The sequence below is a fragment of the Electrophorus electricus genome, chromosome 21, assembly GCF_041902795.1.
Source record: "Electrophorus electricus isolate QZ-2024a chromosome 21, ASM4190279v1, whole genome shotgun sequence".
Lineage (NCBI taxonomy): Eukaryota > Metazoa > Chordata > Actinopteri > Gymnotiformes > Gymnotidae > Electrophorus > Electrophorus electricus.
This window is the reverse complement of record NC_137517.1, coordinates 2,687,321-2,700,000: the sequence shown is the minus strand read 5'-3', so window position 1 is coordinate 2,700,000 and position 12,680 is coordinate 2,687,321. Positions and strand designations below refer to the sequence as shown.

General features: G+C 43.0%; 1 protein-coding gene across 3 annotated transcripts in view; it reads left to right on the top strand.

Annotated features, from left to right (window-relative positions):
• The window catches only part of col24a1 (collagen type XXIV alpha 1), a 94,767-nt gene that overhangs the window by 25,153 nt on the left and 56,934 nt on the right, over positions 1 to 12,680 (top strand). For all 3 annotated transcript variants that reach the window (XR_014119071.1, XM_035521492.2, XM_035521491.2), the window contains 7 exons: positions 5,249 to 5,302; positions 5,665 to 5,718; positions 7,887 to 7,931; positions 8,316 to 8,369; positions 9,055 to 9,099; positions 10,528 to 10,581; positions 11,843 to 11,887. Coding sequence is in view for 2 of the 3 variants with exons in the window: in XM_035521492.2 (XP_035377385.2) it covers positions 5,249 to 5,302; positions 5,665 to 5,718; positions 7,887 to 7,931; positions 8,316 to 8,369; positions 9,055 to 9,099; positions 10,528 to 10,581; positions 11,843 to 11,887 (351 nt within the window). In the remaining variant the exon portion in view is untranslated. The remainder of the gene's footprint in view (positions 1 to 5,248; positions 5,303 to 5,664; positions 5,719 to 7,886; positions 7,932 to 8,315; positions 8,370 to 9,054; positions 9,100 to 10,527; positions 10,582 to 11,842; positions 11,888 to 12,680) is intronic.

Genomic DNA, 12,680 nt, shown 5'->3' with positions numbered 1-12,680 from the left:
CATTCCCAGTTTATCCCCAGAGCTTGGTTTAAGGAGTCCTGGAGTGCAGTCCAATTACAGTGCCCTGCCATGTCCTGTCATCCGAACAAGTTTGTTGGGAATGGGGGAGCTGGCTCAGAACAGTCCAGAGGTCCTGACTCCACACTGAAACGGATCCGGATCCAAACTCAGAAAGTATGGAGCTCAGGGATTACCTTGTGGCTAATTTAAAGCAACATGGAGTGTTGTATACTGCACCGCTCTTTGTATATGGAGAACATGTGTCTTCCATATTCTGTTCACTCTGGAATTAAAATATTCCCTTTTATTAAAGGTCCGGAGTGCAGACTTTCCTGAAACTTGGCATGTTTGCATGTTTTTGGTTGTTTTTAGTTACTGGATGCTTTTTCCTCATTGTGTAGATCTTCTTTGCTCTGGTACTCAACACATTCTGTAACTTTCCCTTCACACAGAACCTAAATCTATACTATAGAAATACATTCACACAGAAGATAAATCTATACTATAGAAATGCATTCACACAGAAGATAAATCTATACTATAGAAATACATTCACACAGAAGATAAATCTGTACTATAGAAATACATTCACACAGGAGATAAATCTGTACTATAGAAATACATTCACACAGGAGATAAATCTATACTATAAAAATACATTCACACAGAAGATAAATCTATACTATAGAAATACATTCACACAGGAGATAAATCTATACTATAAAAATACATTCACACAGAAGATAAATCTATACTATAGAAATACATTCACACAGAAGATAAATCTGTACTATAGAAATACATTCACACAGGAGATAAATCTATACTATAAAAATACATTCACACAGAAGATAAATCTGTACTATAGAAATACATTCACACAGGAGATAAATCTATACTATAGAAATGCATTCACAAAGAAGATAAATCTGTACTATAGAAATACATTCACACAGGAGATAAATCTATACTATAAAAATACATTCACACAGAAGATAAATCTATACTATAGAAATAAATTCACACAGAAGATAAATTGGGCCTCTGAGCAAGACCCTTAACCTTCAATTACTCAAGCTGTACTCAGCCATAGTTGTGAGTTGCTTTGGATAAAAGCATCAGCTAAATGCCATAAATGTAGAGGAAACAAAAAATCTTGTTTCATTGGTGGTTTATGCGTTGTTCTGACTGGACAGAAGCCAGAAAGCTTCTGTATGACCAAAGTGGAGTTTAACAGCTGATTCATAGATTTATTAGACCTTTTTCCCCAATGGAAATTCACCCATGCACACAAGCATACACACCCACTGCATTGCCTGGAGGTAACACCTCATTATTTATTCCATTTGGAGGAAAATCACATCAGCAGATTTTAACAGATTATCTGCATTGACTTTCACCTCTCAGTGTTGATTAGAGTGTGTAATGTGAAATAATTTCAGATACCCTTACCCCAATTCAGTTAGATTGCTGATCTTTTATTTACTCTGTGATATATTCCTGATACTGGAACAGTGGGAGAGGTCCCAGCCACGCTGCACTGTGGCATTTCCTTAGGGCTCTAGATTCAAGCCACACTAGACGCGAGATCTGGCAAGCAGCCGGTTTCATTAAGGAGGACAGGAAGTGAAGCAGCTCATGAAACGCGGCTAAGTGGTTAAATGTCTGGGAAGGGTTGAGCTGCCAATGTGAGCATAGCTCCACAGGGGCTCTGCACCGCCCCAGGCGTCTGTAGGGAGGCGATGCAGAGCCGGAGCCTTGTGCCGGCAGGTTTGCTGTCGTGCCTCTGTGTGTTGCTATAATCACTCCTTGGCACCAAATAAATACATAAATAAAGAAACATTGATGAACCCAAGCGTCTCAGCATGCGTAAACAGTCCGTAAGCCCTTGGTAACACAGCAGAAGCACAAGGCCGGTGTGGGAGGTGAAATGAATTGCATATTGTGTGTGTGTGTGTGTGTGTGTGTGTGTGTGTGTGTGTGCGGAGGAACTGTATTAGCGAGACACTGGAGAGTGTGTGAACTACTTGGTCCTACGAGTGGGCAGCAGTGTTTGGGGTGTGCTCTCCACCCAAGGGCATCCTCGCTGGGGGCCTGTCAGATCCACTAGAAATTATGGAGCACCTTTACCCCCACAGCTGCAGTGCTGGGATGACTCAGGACGGGGGGGGTGGTGAGTGTGGTAATGCTTCGTTCACTAGAATCCTCCTGTGAGCAGAACGTAAGGAAGAGATTGCACGTGCATGTCTGTGCGTGTGCACATGTGTGTGATATGTCTGTGCAGGGAGGTTACATCTACATATGATTGTGAAATTTTACAACACAGCATGTTATGGAGACATTCCTCTGACCTTATAGCAGTTCCCATCTGTTCACACACAATATACAGCATACTATACACAGACAGTACACAGCATACTATACACAGACAATATACAGCATACTATACACAGACAGTACACAGCACACTATACCCAGACAATATACAGCATACTATACACAGACAATATACAGCATACTATACACAGACAATATACAGCATACTATACACAGACAGTACAGAGCATACTATACACAGACAATATACAGCATACTATACACAGACAATATACAGCATACTATACACAGACAGTACAGAGCATACTATACACAGACAGTACACAGCATACTATACACAGACAGTACACAGCACACTATACCCAGACAATATACAGCATACTATACACAGACAATATACAGCATACTATACACAGACAGTACACAGCACACTATACCCAGACAATATACAGCATACTATACACAGACAGTACACAGCATACTATACACAGACAGTACACAGCACACTATACCCAGACAATATACAGCATACTATACACAGACAATATACAGCATACTATACACAAACAATATACAGCATACTATACACAGACAGTACACAGCACACTATACCCCGACAATATACAGCATACTATACACAGACAATATACAGCATACTATACACAGACAGTACACAGCACACTATACCCAGACAATATACAGCATACTATACACAGACAATATACAGCATACTATACACAGACAATATACAGCCTACTATACACAGACAGTACACAGCATACTATACACAGACAGTACAAAGCACACTGTACCCAGACAATATACAGCATACTATACATAGACAATATACAGCATACTATACCCAGACAATATACAGCATACTATACACAGACAATATACAGCATAATATACACAGAGAATGCACAGCACAATATACACAGACAATATACAGCATACTATATACAGACAGTACACAGCATACTATACACAGACAATATACAGCATACTATACACAGACAGTACATAGCATACTATACACAGACAATATACAGCATACTATACACAGACAGTACACAGCACACTATACACACACAATATACAGCATACTATACACAGACAATATACAGCACACTATACCCAGATGATATACAGCATACTATACACAGACAATATACAGCATACTATACACAGACAGTACACAGCATACTGTACACAGACAATATACAGCATACTATACACAGACAATATACAGCATACTATACACAGACAGTACACAGCATACTATACACAGACAATATACAGCATACTATACACAGACAGTACACAGCATACTATACACAGACAGTACACAGCACACTGTACCCAGACAATATACAGCATACTATACACAGACAATATACAGCATACTATACCCAGACAATATACAGCATACTATACACAGACAATATACAGCATAATATACACAGACAATATACAGCATACTATACACAGACAGTACACAGCATACTATACACAGACAATATACAGCATACTATACACAGACAGTACACAGCATACTATACACAGACAATATACAGCATACTATACACAGACAGTACACAGCATACTATACACAGACAATATACAGCATACTATACACAGACAGTATACAGCATACTATACACAGACAATATACAGCATACTATACACAGACAGTACACAGCACACTATACACAGACAATATACAGCATACTATACACAGACAATATACAGCACACTATACCCAGACAATATACAGCATACTATACACAGACAATATACAGCATACTATACACTGACAGTACACAGCATACTATACACAGACAATATACAGCATACTATACACAGACAATATACAGCATACTATACACAGACAGTACACAGCATACTATACACAGACAATATACAGCATACTATACACAGACAGTACACAGCATACTATACACAGACAGTACACAGCACACTATACCCAGACAATATACAGCATACTATACACAGACAATATACAGCATACTATACCCAGACAATATACAGCATACTATACACAGACAATATACAGCATAATATACCCAGACAACATACAGCATACTATACACAGACAATATACAGCATAATATACACAGAGAATGCACAGCACAATATACACAGACAATATACAGCATACTATACACAGACAATATACAGCATACTATACACAGACAGTACACAGCATACTATACACAGACAATATACAGCATACTATACACAGACAGTACACAGCATACTATACACAGACAATATACAGCATACTATACACAGACAGTACACAGCACACTATACACAGACAATATACAGCATACTATACACAGACAATATACAGCACACTATACCCAGACAATATACAGCATACTATACACAGACAATATACAGCATACTATACACAGATAGTACACAGCATACTATACACAGACAGTACACAGCATACTATACACAGACAATATACAGCATACTATACACAGACAATATACAGCATACTATACACAGACAGTACACAGCATACTATACACAGACAATATACAGCATACTATACACAAACAGTACACAGCATACTATACACAGACAGTACACAGCACACTATACCCAGACAATATACAGCATACTATACACAGACAATATACAGCATACTATACCCAGACAATATACAGCATACTATACACAGACAATATACAGCATAATATACACAGAGAATTCACAGCACAATATACACAGACAATAACCAATCACATCGAGAGTTCCTGTTGCTAGCTCTAGTCATCCTTGTAACTTTGCGAATTTCCATTTAATTTCCATGCGGTTGCAGTGTTGCTGTGAGTTGAACTTGAAGAATAAGCAATGCAATCTGTTGTTTTCCCAGGGTGAAAAGGGGGATTCGGGTCTGTCCCCAGGTCAGGCACCAAAAGGAGAAAAGGTAGAAAATAATAAAAATCTCACCACTAAATGTGGCTCTTAGTGGTGAGATACACTTTAAACCCGTTTCTTTACTCTTCTTAGTGCGATGCCAAACTGGCCATCTGTTAGATCGCCTTTCTGAACTAGCCTATGTTACACAGATGACGCGTGCTAGTCTAACCATGTTACACAGATGACACGTGCTAGCCTAACCATGTTACACAGATAACACGTGCTAGTCTAACCATGTTACACAGATGACACGTGCTAGTCTAACCATGTTACATAGATGACACGTGCTAACCTCACCGTGTTACACAGATTACTGTCCCCACAGCAGATGGAGCCGTGTTAACGCTCTCTTCCTTCTCTTTTGTCTAGGGTGAGAAAGGCCGCCCAGGTCTGCTGGGCCCCAAAGGTTTCGTAGGCCCACCAGTAAGTTCATCTCCCCCAAAATCGTCCATGGGGACTAATTCAACTCCTCATTTATGTGGCTTTTTTATGAGATACAACAGGTTTCACAGGTTTGAGTGTGGCACACCCATGAAGTGTCTGCTTTACAAGCATCTGTTTCACAGCTCAGCCCTTCTGATGACAGGCATTACAGACACTGACACCAGCGCCCGACTCTGCTCGGGAGAGATGGAGTTACACACGAGCATGAACTGCCTGTCAGGGCCCAGGGGCGTGCATTCCCCTCCCCATGGGGGCCCTGGGGGGCCAGCTACCGCCCCTGCGCACAAGTCGAAGCCAGCAAAGTCAGAGGTCGTCTTTTAGAGGCAAAGTGCTAGGAGCAAGGGCATGCATTTTGGAGACCTTGCTAAAGGCGTTTAAGTTTCATGCTAGCTTGCACAAACACCTGTTCTGTCTTTCAAAGTGATTTTAAGTGACAGTTACAGTAACATTATAATAATATGAATAATCATAATATGAATAATAATGGCTCTGGAAGGTATGCAGTCTCTCTAAGAATTGGATATGTAGAAAAAAAAAAAAACACTTCTTGTTGGAAAAATTTTCAGCCCTTAAGGGAAGAATCATAAACACGGCTCTTTTTTCAGTTATGGTCTTGTGCACAGTGACTCAGCAAAAGTGACTCGGTGCTTCCTTTTTTGTTCCAAGGGATCATCCCTAATGCGAGGATATTCTGATCAGGATTTCTTGGCTGAATATTTGTCCAGGAAGCTTTTGGGATTTTTGATGGTTTTCCAGATTCCTCTGAAGCACCAGCTCTCCGGACCATGGCAATGGATATTCTGCAGTAGGACTGTGATGAACGCAGGGCACAGACGCACTTTACCCTTGGTACCGCCACCACTCCATATCCGGAGAGGGTTTGGACAGAAAGATGAGAAAATAGAACTGTGTAACATGCTCTTGGATATCAGCATAGCAGGCGGAGTTGATCACAGTCGTCCACGATCTAAACTCCACATTCCCGGTTTGGCTCGGAACAGAAGTGCATCCACGTTTTATTTCGACTGGAGTCGAAGATGAATATTTACCCAACTTTCAACTTGGAATCCTGTTGAAATATGAGGGACAGTGTCTAGAGGCTTCTTTTATCCATCTGTCAATCTGATACACTTCTCTTCCCTTTGGGTATTAACCGCGGTATTAAGATCCTTTTCCTACACCTGTCTTACAACCATTTCTGTTAAAGAAAGACACGATTTGGTCTGAAATGTGAGTTTAAGCACCGTGGTTATGTATAACTAGGCACACAAGTGGAGCACCCTTAAGAATAAACCACTCCCCTCTCAAAATGACCTTGAACAACAGTGCTCCTGCAGGCCAGGCTCAGGTCGGGGGGCGGAAAACATTGGGACCTTTGACCCCTTGCTGCGGCACCGTCTTGTTGAGACCTGGGAGACAGGACCAGAAGTTTCTAACACCCTTCTGAGAATCACTCAGTGCCTCAAACTCCACGCCCCCTCATTCCAAAGCACAGTGACCCCTGCTGGACAGAACACAGAATTAACACAGCTCATTATCCTGGGGGTTTTTGTTTTGGTGAAGCTTTCTCTCAGATTACGGATTTTCAAAAACACAGATGTTTCACATTCACATTTTTCCAGACATAAACCAAAACAACAGAAGGTCCAGACTGAAAACCCGGGTAGAGCGAAGCTGGTATGTTCTGCTGTGTTCGATTGACCCCTCCTGACTCCTGCTGGCGTGACTCGTCTCTTGTGGATGAGGCTAGTTGTAGCTGTTTGAAGGCGGAAGAGCTGCAAGGTTTTGACAGTTCCGAGGGAGTTCTTGAATGGTATTAGGCTCATCTAATGGAGGAAGGTGGGGGGTTGGCTATGGCAACAAAATCCTCCCCAAAATGTGGATGGACTAGGAAATGAAAGCATGCTGAGAACAGACGCATAAGGAATGAGGGAACCTTCTATCGTAGGACGTTTCTCTCTCTCTATCATCACTCATTCCCTCTCCTGCCTCTCTCCTTCTCTCCCTGTGACTCCTGTCTCGCCACACCCGCAGACCAGGAAATGGTAGCTCCCCTGCTCTGGTTTTCTCTGTGTTCATCTGTGAAGAGAACCCTTGTTGGGAAGAGCCACTTGTTGTGATTAACTTTGCTTCCTTCCTACCTGCAGGGCCCCAAAGGCTATGCAGGCCCACCAGGTCCTGCAGGAGAACAGGTATGAACAGACAGTGGCCCACACCACTCTCCTTTGATGTGACTCTACCCGTTCAGAGTGGGCGCCCCATACCCTGGGCGACCGTGAATGCCCAGAAGCTTCCAGAACCCAGTAATCTGTTAGGTGCCCGCCAGCGTGATGCATAGGGCATGTCTGTGGCAGTCTGGCTCCTTGAGTGAAGGACTGCAGCTTGGGCCCTGGCCAGGAGGAGGGTGGGGAGAGGACCAGGGGGCTGAGGAGAGCGGAGGCACTTGGGGGCCACCAATCAGGGCAACATCCAGAACAATAGCTGTTCTATTCCTCTGCTGGGCTGACCCTGTGCTCATGATCTCTCTCTCTCTCTCTCTCTCTCTTTTTCTTTCTCTCTCTCTTTCTCCTCCCCAGGGTGTGCCAGGGTTGCCAGGCATGATCGGGGCAGCAGGTTACCCTGGCAGGCAGGTGCAGTGACAATGAGCCACTAAAGAAAAAAACATATTACCCACAATTCCACCTGTGAAAGAGTCTTGTGTGTCCAGCGAAGGACTCTGGGGTGTAAATCCTTAAATACAGTGAACGGGTACAACCTGCTCGGTACCAGAACCATCTGGGTTTGGGAACTAATATTCTAAAAAATGTTCTCTTTTTTTTGGTAGGTCATTACAAAAGTGTAAAGACAGGCAGAAGGTTAACCTTTAGAAGATTTAGGTCAGGAAATGCAACCTTTTGCAGAACATGTAACCTTTTTCAAATGCTTTCAGTTAGATGCCTTTAATTTTTTTTTTAATGGAAAACCTATAAGCAGGTTTTCTTTAATTTTATAAATGACAACAATTTTATGGTATTTCCAGAGAGAGTGGTCTACCCCCAAATCCTCTCTGTTCACTGGGGCGAAGTGAAACTGAGGTGGCCTCAGTGTCTGTACTCTGTGCTTGCAAATCCAGTGATCACACAACCTCTTCCACAGCTTGTTGTCAGAGAAGGAAAAAACATTTATCTAAAACATTCAGAGAGGATTATGGGAGAATTCTGTGGCGTTTCTGGGCTGAAAGTGATCTGTAGATCACAGATGCTCATATCTGTCTGCACGTTTGGTGTGTATTTGTGTGTGTTCGGACACAATGCTGATATCTTCTCTCTTATGTAGGGATTTGCAGGCCCAGAGGGAAACCCTGGATCTAAAGGTGTTATTGTAAGTAGCAGAAACACTCCTCACTCCTCGTCTGTACTTCTATGCTGTTGTTCATGTCAAACGCTCCTCCTAACAGGATCAGACAGCATGTGACATTTACAGTCTTCTGGGAGGTATAGTTTTGGAAGGGTCATTAATTTATGCTGTTCGGGGAGCTGTAGTTCTAGAGATTGCTCATGAAATACATAAATGAATATTAACATGTACATGAGGAGAATAGTGAAGAAAGTTACATAACATCCTCTGGAGCAATAATAAATCATAATTATATGCTTATTTCTCGTGATAGTGGATTAACTGAACTGGCCTGCGTGGAAGGCGGTTTTTAACGGAGCATTCTGTCAAATAAAGATATTCACTGTTGCATCTCAGCAGTAAAGAATTGCAGGCGTTTACAGCTACTGAACCAGTCCCATCTGCAAGGCATGCAGAAAGAGAGAGAGAGAGAGAGGATGAGAGAGAGATCAAAAGAGAGAGAGAGATAAAGAGAGACAGAGCGAGACAACAGAAAGAGAGAGAGACATAGGGTTTGAGAAGGTCTGAGATGGAAAAAGAGAGTTTGAGAAAGACAGAGACTGAGAGAGAGAGAGGGAGAGAGAGAGAGAGGGAGGGAGAGAGAGAGAGAGAGAGAGAGAATGGGAGAGACAGACAGGGTGGTAGAGAGGGAGGGAGGGAGGGAGAGAGAGAGAGAGGGAGGGAGAGAGAGAGAAAGAGAGAGAGGGAGGGCTGTGAGCCATTAAGCTGGTTTTCATTTATCTTTGATTTTGTGTTATTTCACTCTGCAAGACAGAACTATGCTCTCTCTCTTCTTTTCAGGTGGACGCTCTCCCTCTCTCTCTCTCTCTCTCTCCCTCTCTCTCTCTCTCTCTCTCTTTCTCTCTCTCTCTCTCTCTCCCTCTCTGTCTCTCCTGTGATCTCGCTCTCTGTTCAGAATATACATCACAGAAAAGAACATTGATATTGATGTCATTCATGCGAAAAGTTTTTTTTTATTTTTGAAGACTGGCAGAATACAATTTCAAAAACCCATACATGCGTACGGACTAGATTTCACATGTGTCATCAAAAAGTATTTTGTCAGGAAATATCTCTTAATACGTTTCCCCCTTTCATCTCCATGCTCCTTTGGATGTATATCCCAGAATCCCTCAGGAACGTCTTTGCTGCAGAGAATTTTCCAGTAACGTGCATATGCTGTGTGGAACTGAATGAATCCCAGCTGTCAGATCATAAGATAGCTGAAGATGGAAGCAACCATAAACGTTAATACTTAATATAAAGCAATACAATACGCATGACTCTGCTATATGGGGCACAAAATGATTTGTGTTTTCTGAACTAAAAGGAGCCTTTTTTGCACTAGGGAGGTGTTTCTCTGCCTTGTTGTTGCCGAAGCACTCAAACACTTGCTCTCTTTCTTCCTGCCAGGGTTTCATCGGACCCCCGGGTGCAGCAGGTCTGGTGGGGCCACAGGGCGAGAGAGTGAGTCACACACTCCAGTACAATTCATGTGGTGGGAGGGGCTGAGCGTTGAGTGGCAGGTCAAATCGCTGTGATTACGGGGCAGTGGCATGCCTTGCTTATAATTACCTCAGGCACAAAGGAATCCGAGGGGCTGTAAATACCAGAGTGTGCCTTAGTAATGGAGATGTGCACGTTATAAACCGGTAATGATGCCTGCGAAATGTGCGGAGGTGACTTCACCTCGGAGAAAACACCTAAAGGCTTGTCAGCGTCTCACGGCGGGCTTGGGCTCCAATGGACTTGGGATCTGTAAACAAAACAAAACAAAACAAAAAAAACAGTTTCAGAGTCAGACTGTAAGAAGTTCGTTTCTTTCCTTTATGTTTTGAATTTATGTCAATCTTTAAAAGTATCAGTGATGCTAGAAACGGTCAGATCCTGTCTGGAGCTCCAGGACTATCTCCTGTCATGTTGTGGTCAAAGGCGCATGTGTGTATTGCAAGTTGGATTGATGTGTAGGGAAAGCTGCTACACAGTTTTGTCGGCATGGGGTAGAGAAGGGTCCGCCAACCCTGGTGTCTCCGCAGCCAATCACAGTGACAGGTTTGTTGAATATATAGGCATGGTACCTTCAGGAGAACTGAGGAAGAATCAGGAGCGTTGATTTACACTCAACTTTATACTCGTTGCCTTGCGGTTTCTGCATCGTTTTGGTTTCTGATGCTTTTCTGAGGAAATGAAAGTCATCTTCTGAGGTCATTGTATTGCCATGTTAGAAATGATATATGAACACAAACTCATATTCCCAAATTCGTTATTTTGTGAACTGGATTGTCGTTATTTTGTGAACTGGATTGTTTTGTTTATTTATTGTTTTTCTCAGCAGGTCCATCTGCTTTAGTTTTACTAGCAAAGTTTACTGTGTGGTGTTCAGGCATGATTAATTGCACACATGCATAGAGAGACAACAGGCATGATTAATCGCACACATGCTTAGACAGACAACAGGCATGATTAATCGCACACATGCTTAGAGAGACAACAGGCATGATTCATCGCACACATGCATAGAGAGACAAAAGGCATGATTAATCGCATGCACAGGTAGTCAACAGGGTGCCGGAACATTCTGGGCATTGGCAGCACTGTGGTTTGTAGGGCCTTAAAATGCTTAATCTCGAACAACACAAGGATGCAAAAGATCAGAGATGTGCATTCCATATGATGACTGTTTTGAGTCTGTGTTTTCCTTGTTTTGAGTCTGTGATTTGCTTCGCAGGGGAGTCCAGGCCCTGTGGGAAAGAAAGGCCCCAAAGGCAGACAGGTAAGCCATGAACCCTTTGGGGCCCTTTACAACCCCCTAGGGCCCTTTCAATCCTTTGGGGCACTTCAGAATCCTTTAGGTACCTTTATAATCTTTTGGGGCTCTATAGGATCCTTTAGGGACCTTTACAATCCTTTGGGGCACTTCAAAAACTAATACGGACCTTTATAATCTTTTGGGGCCCTTTAGGATCCTTTAGGGACCTTTATAATCCTTTAGGGCCCTTTACAATCCTTTAGGGAACTTTACAATCCTTTAGGGCCCTTTAGAATCCACAGCATCTTCAAACACTGCCTGCCTCAGTCTCGTACCCTGGCCAGACAGAGCAGTTCACCGTGGCGGCGGAATGTGGTGAAGCTGCCCATCTGACAGCTCAGAGAGGTGACAGAGCGCCGCACCCTGAGCTCACTAAGCCGCGCTGGAATCGGCAGACGGATCGCCCTGACATGCCCCAGAGGACCGAGGGTGTGTGTCGGGAGGTGGGAGGTGAAGCTCCTGTAGATACATTACCTGCAGAGAGAGAAGGCAGTGGTGGGGGAGAGTGGAAAAAATCTTTCCATCTGTTGTGGCATTAATCAGAAGGGCTGTCACTATGCCCCGGGAGAAACACGTCTCCAAGAAACATTACGCAATCTCCAAACACACACATCAAGCACTTCTAAGGAAAGGCATGCCTAACCTGTCAAAGAATATGTCAAGCTGGAGTGACATTGTCTGTACGGCATGGAAATTTCTGGACAGCCAAGAATAATTACGCTCCAAAGCAACACGCGGGTAAACGCTCACGTCAGGG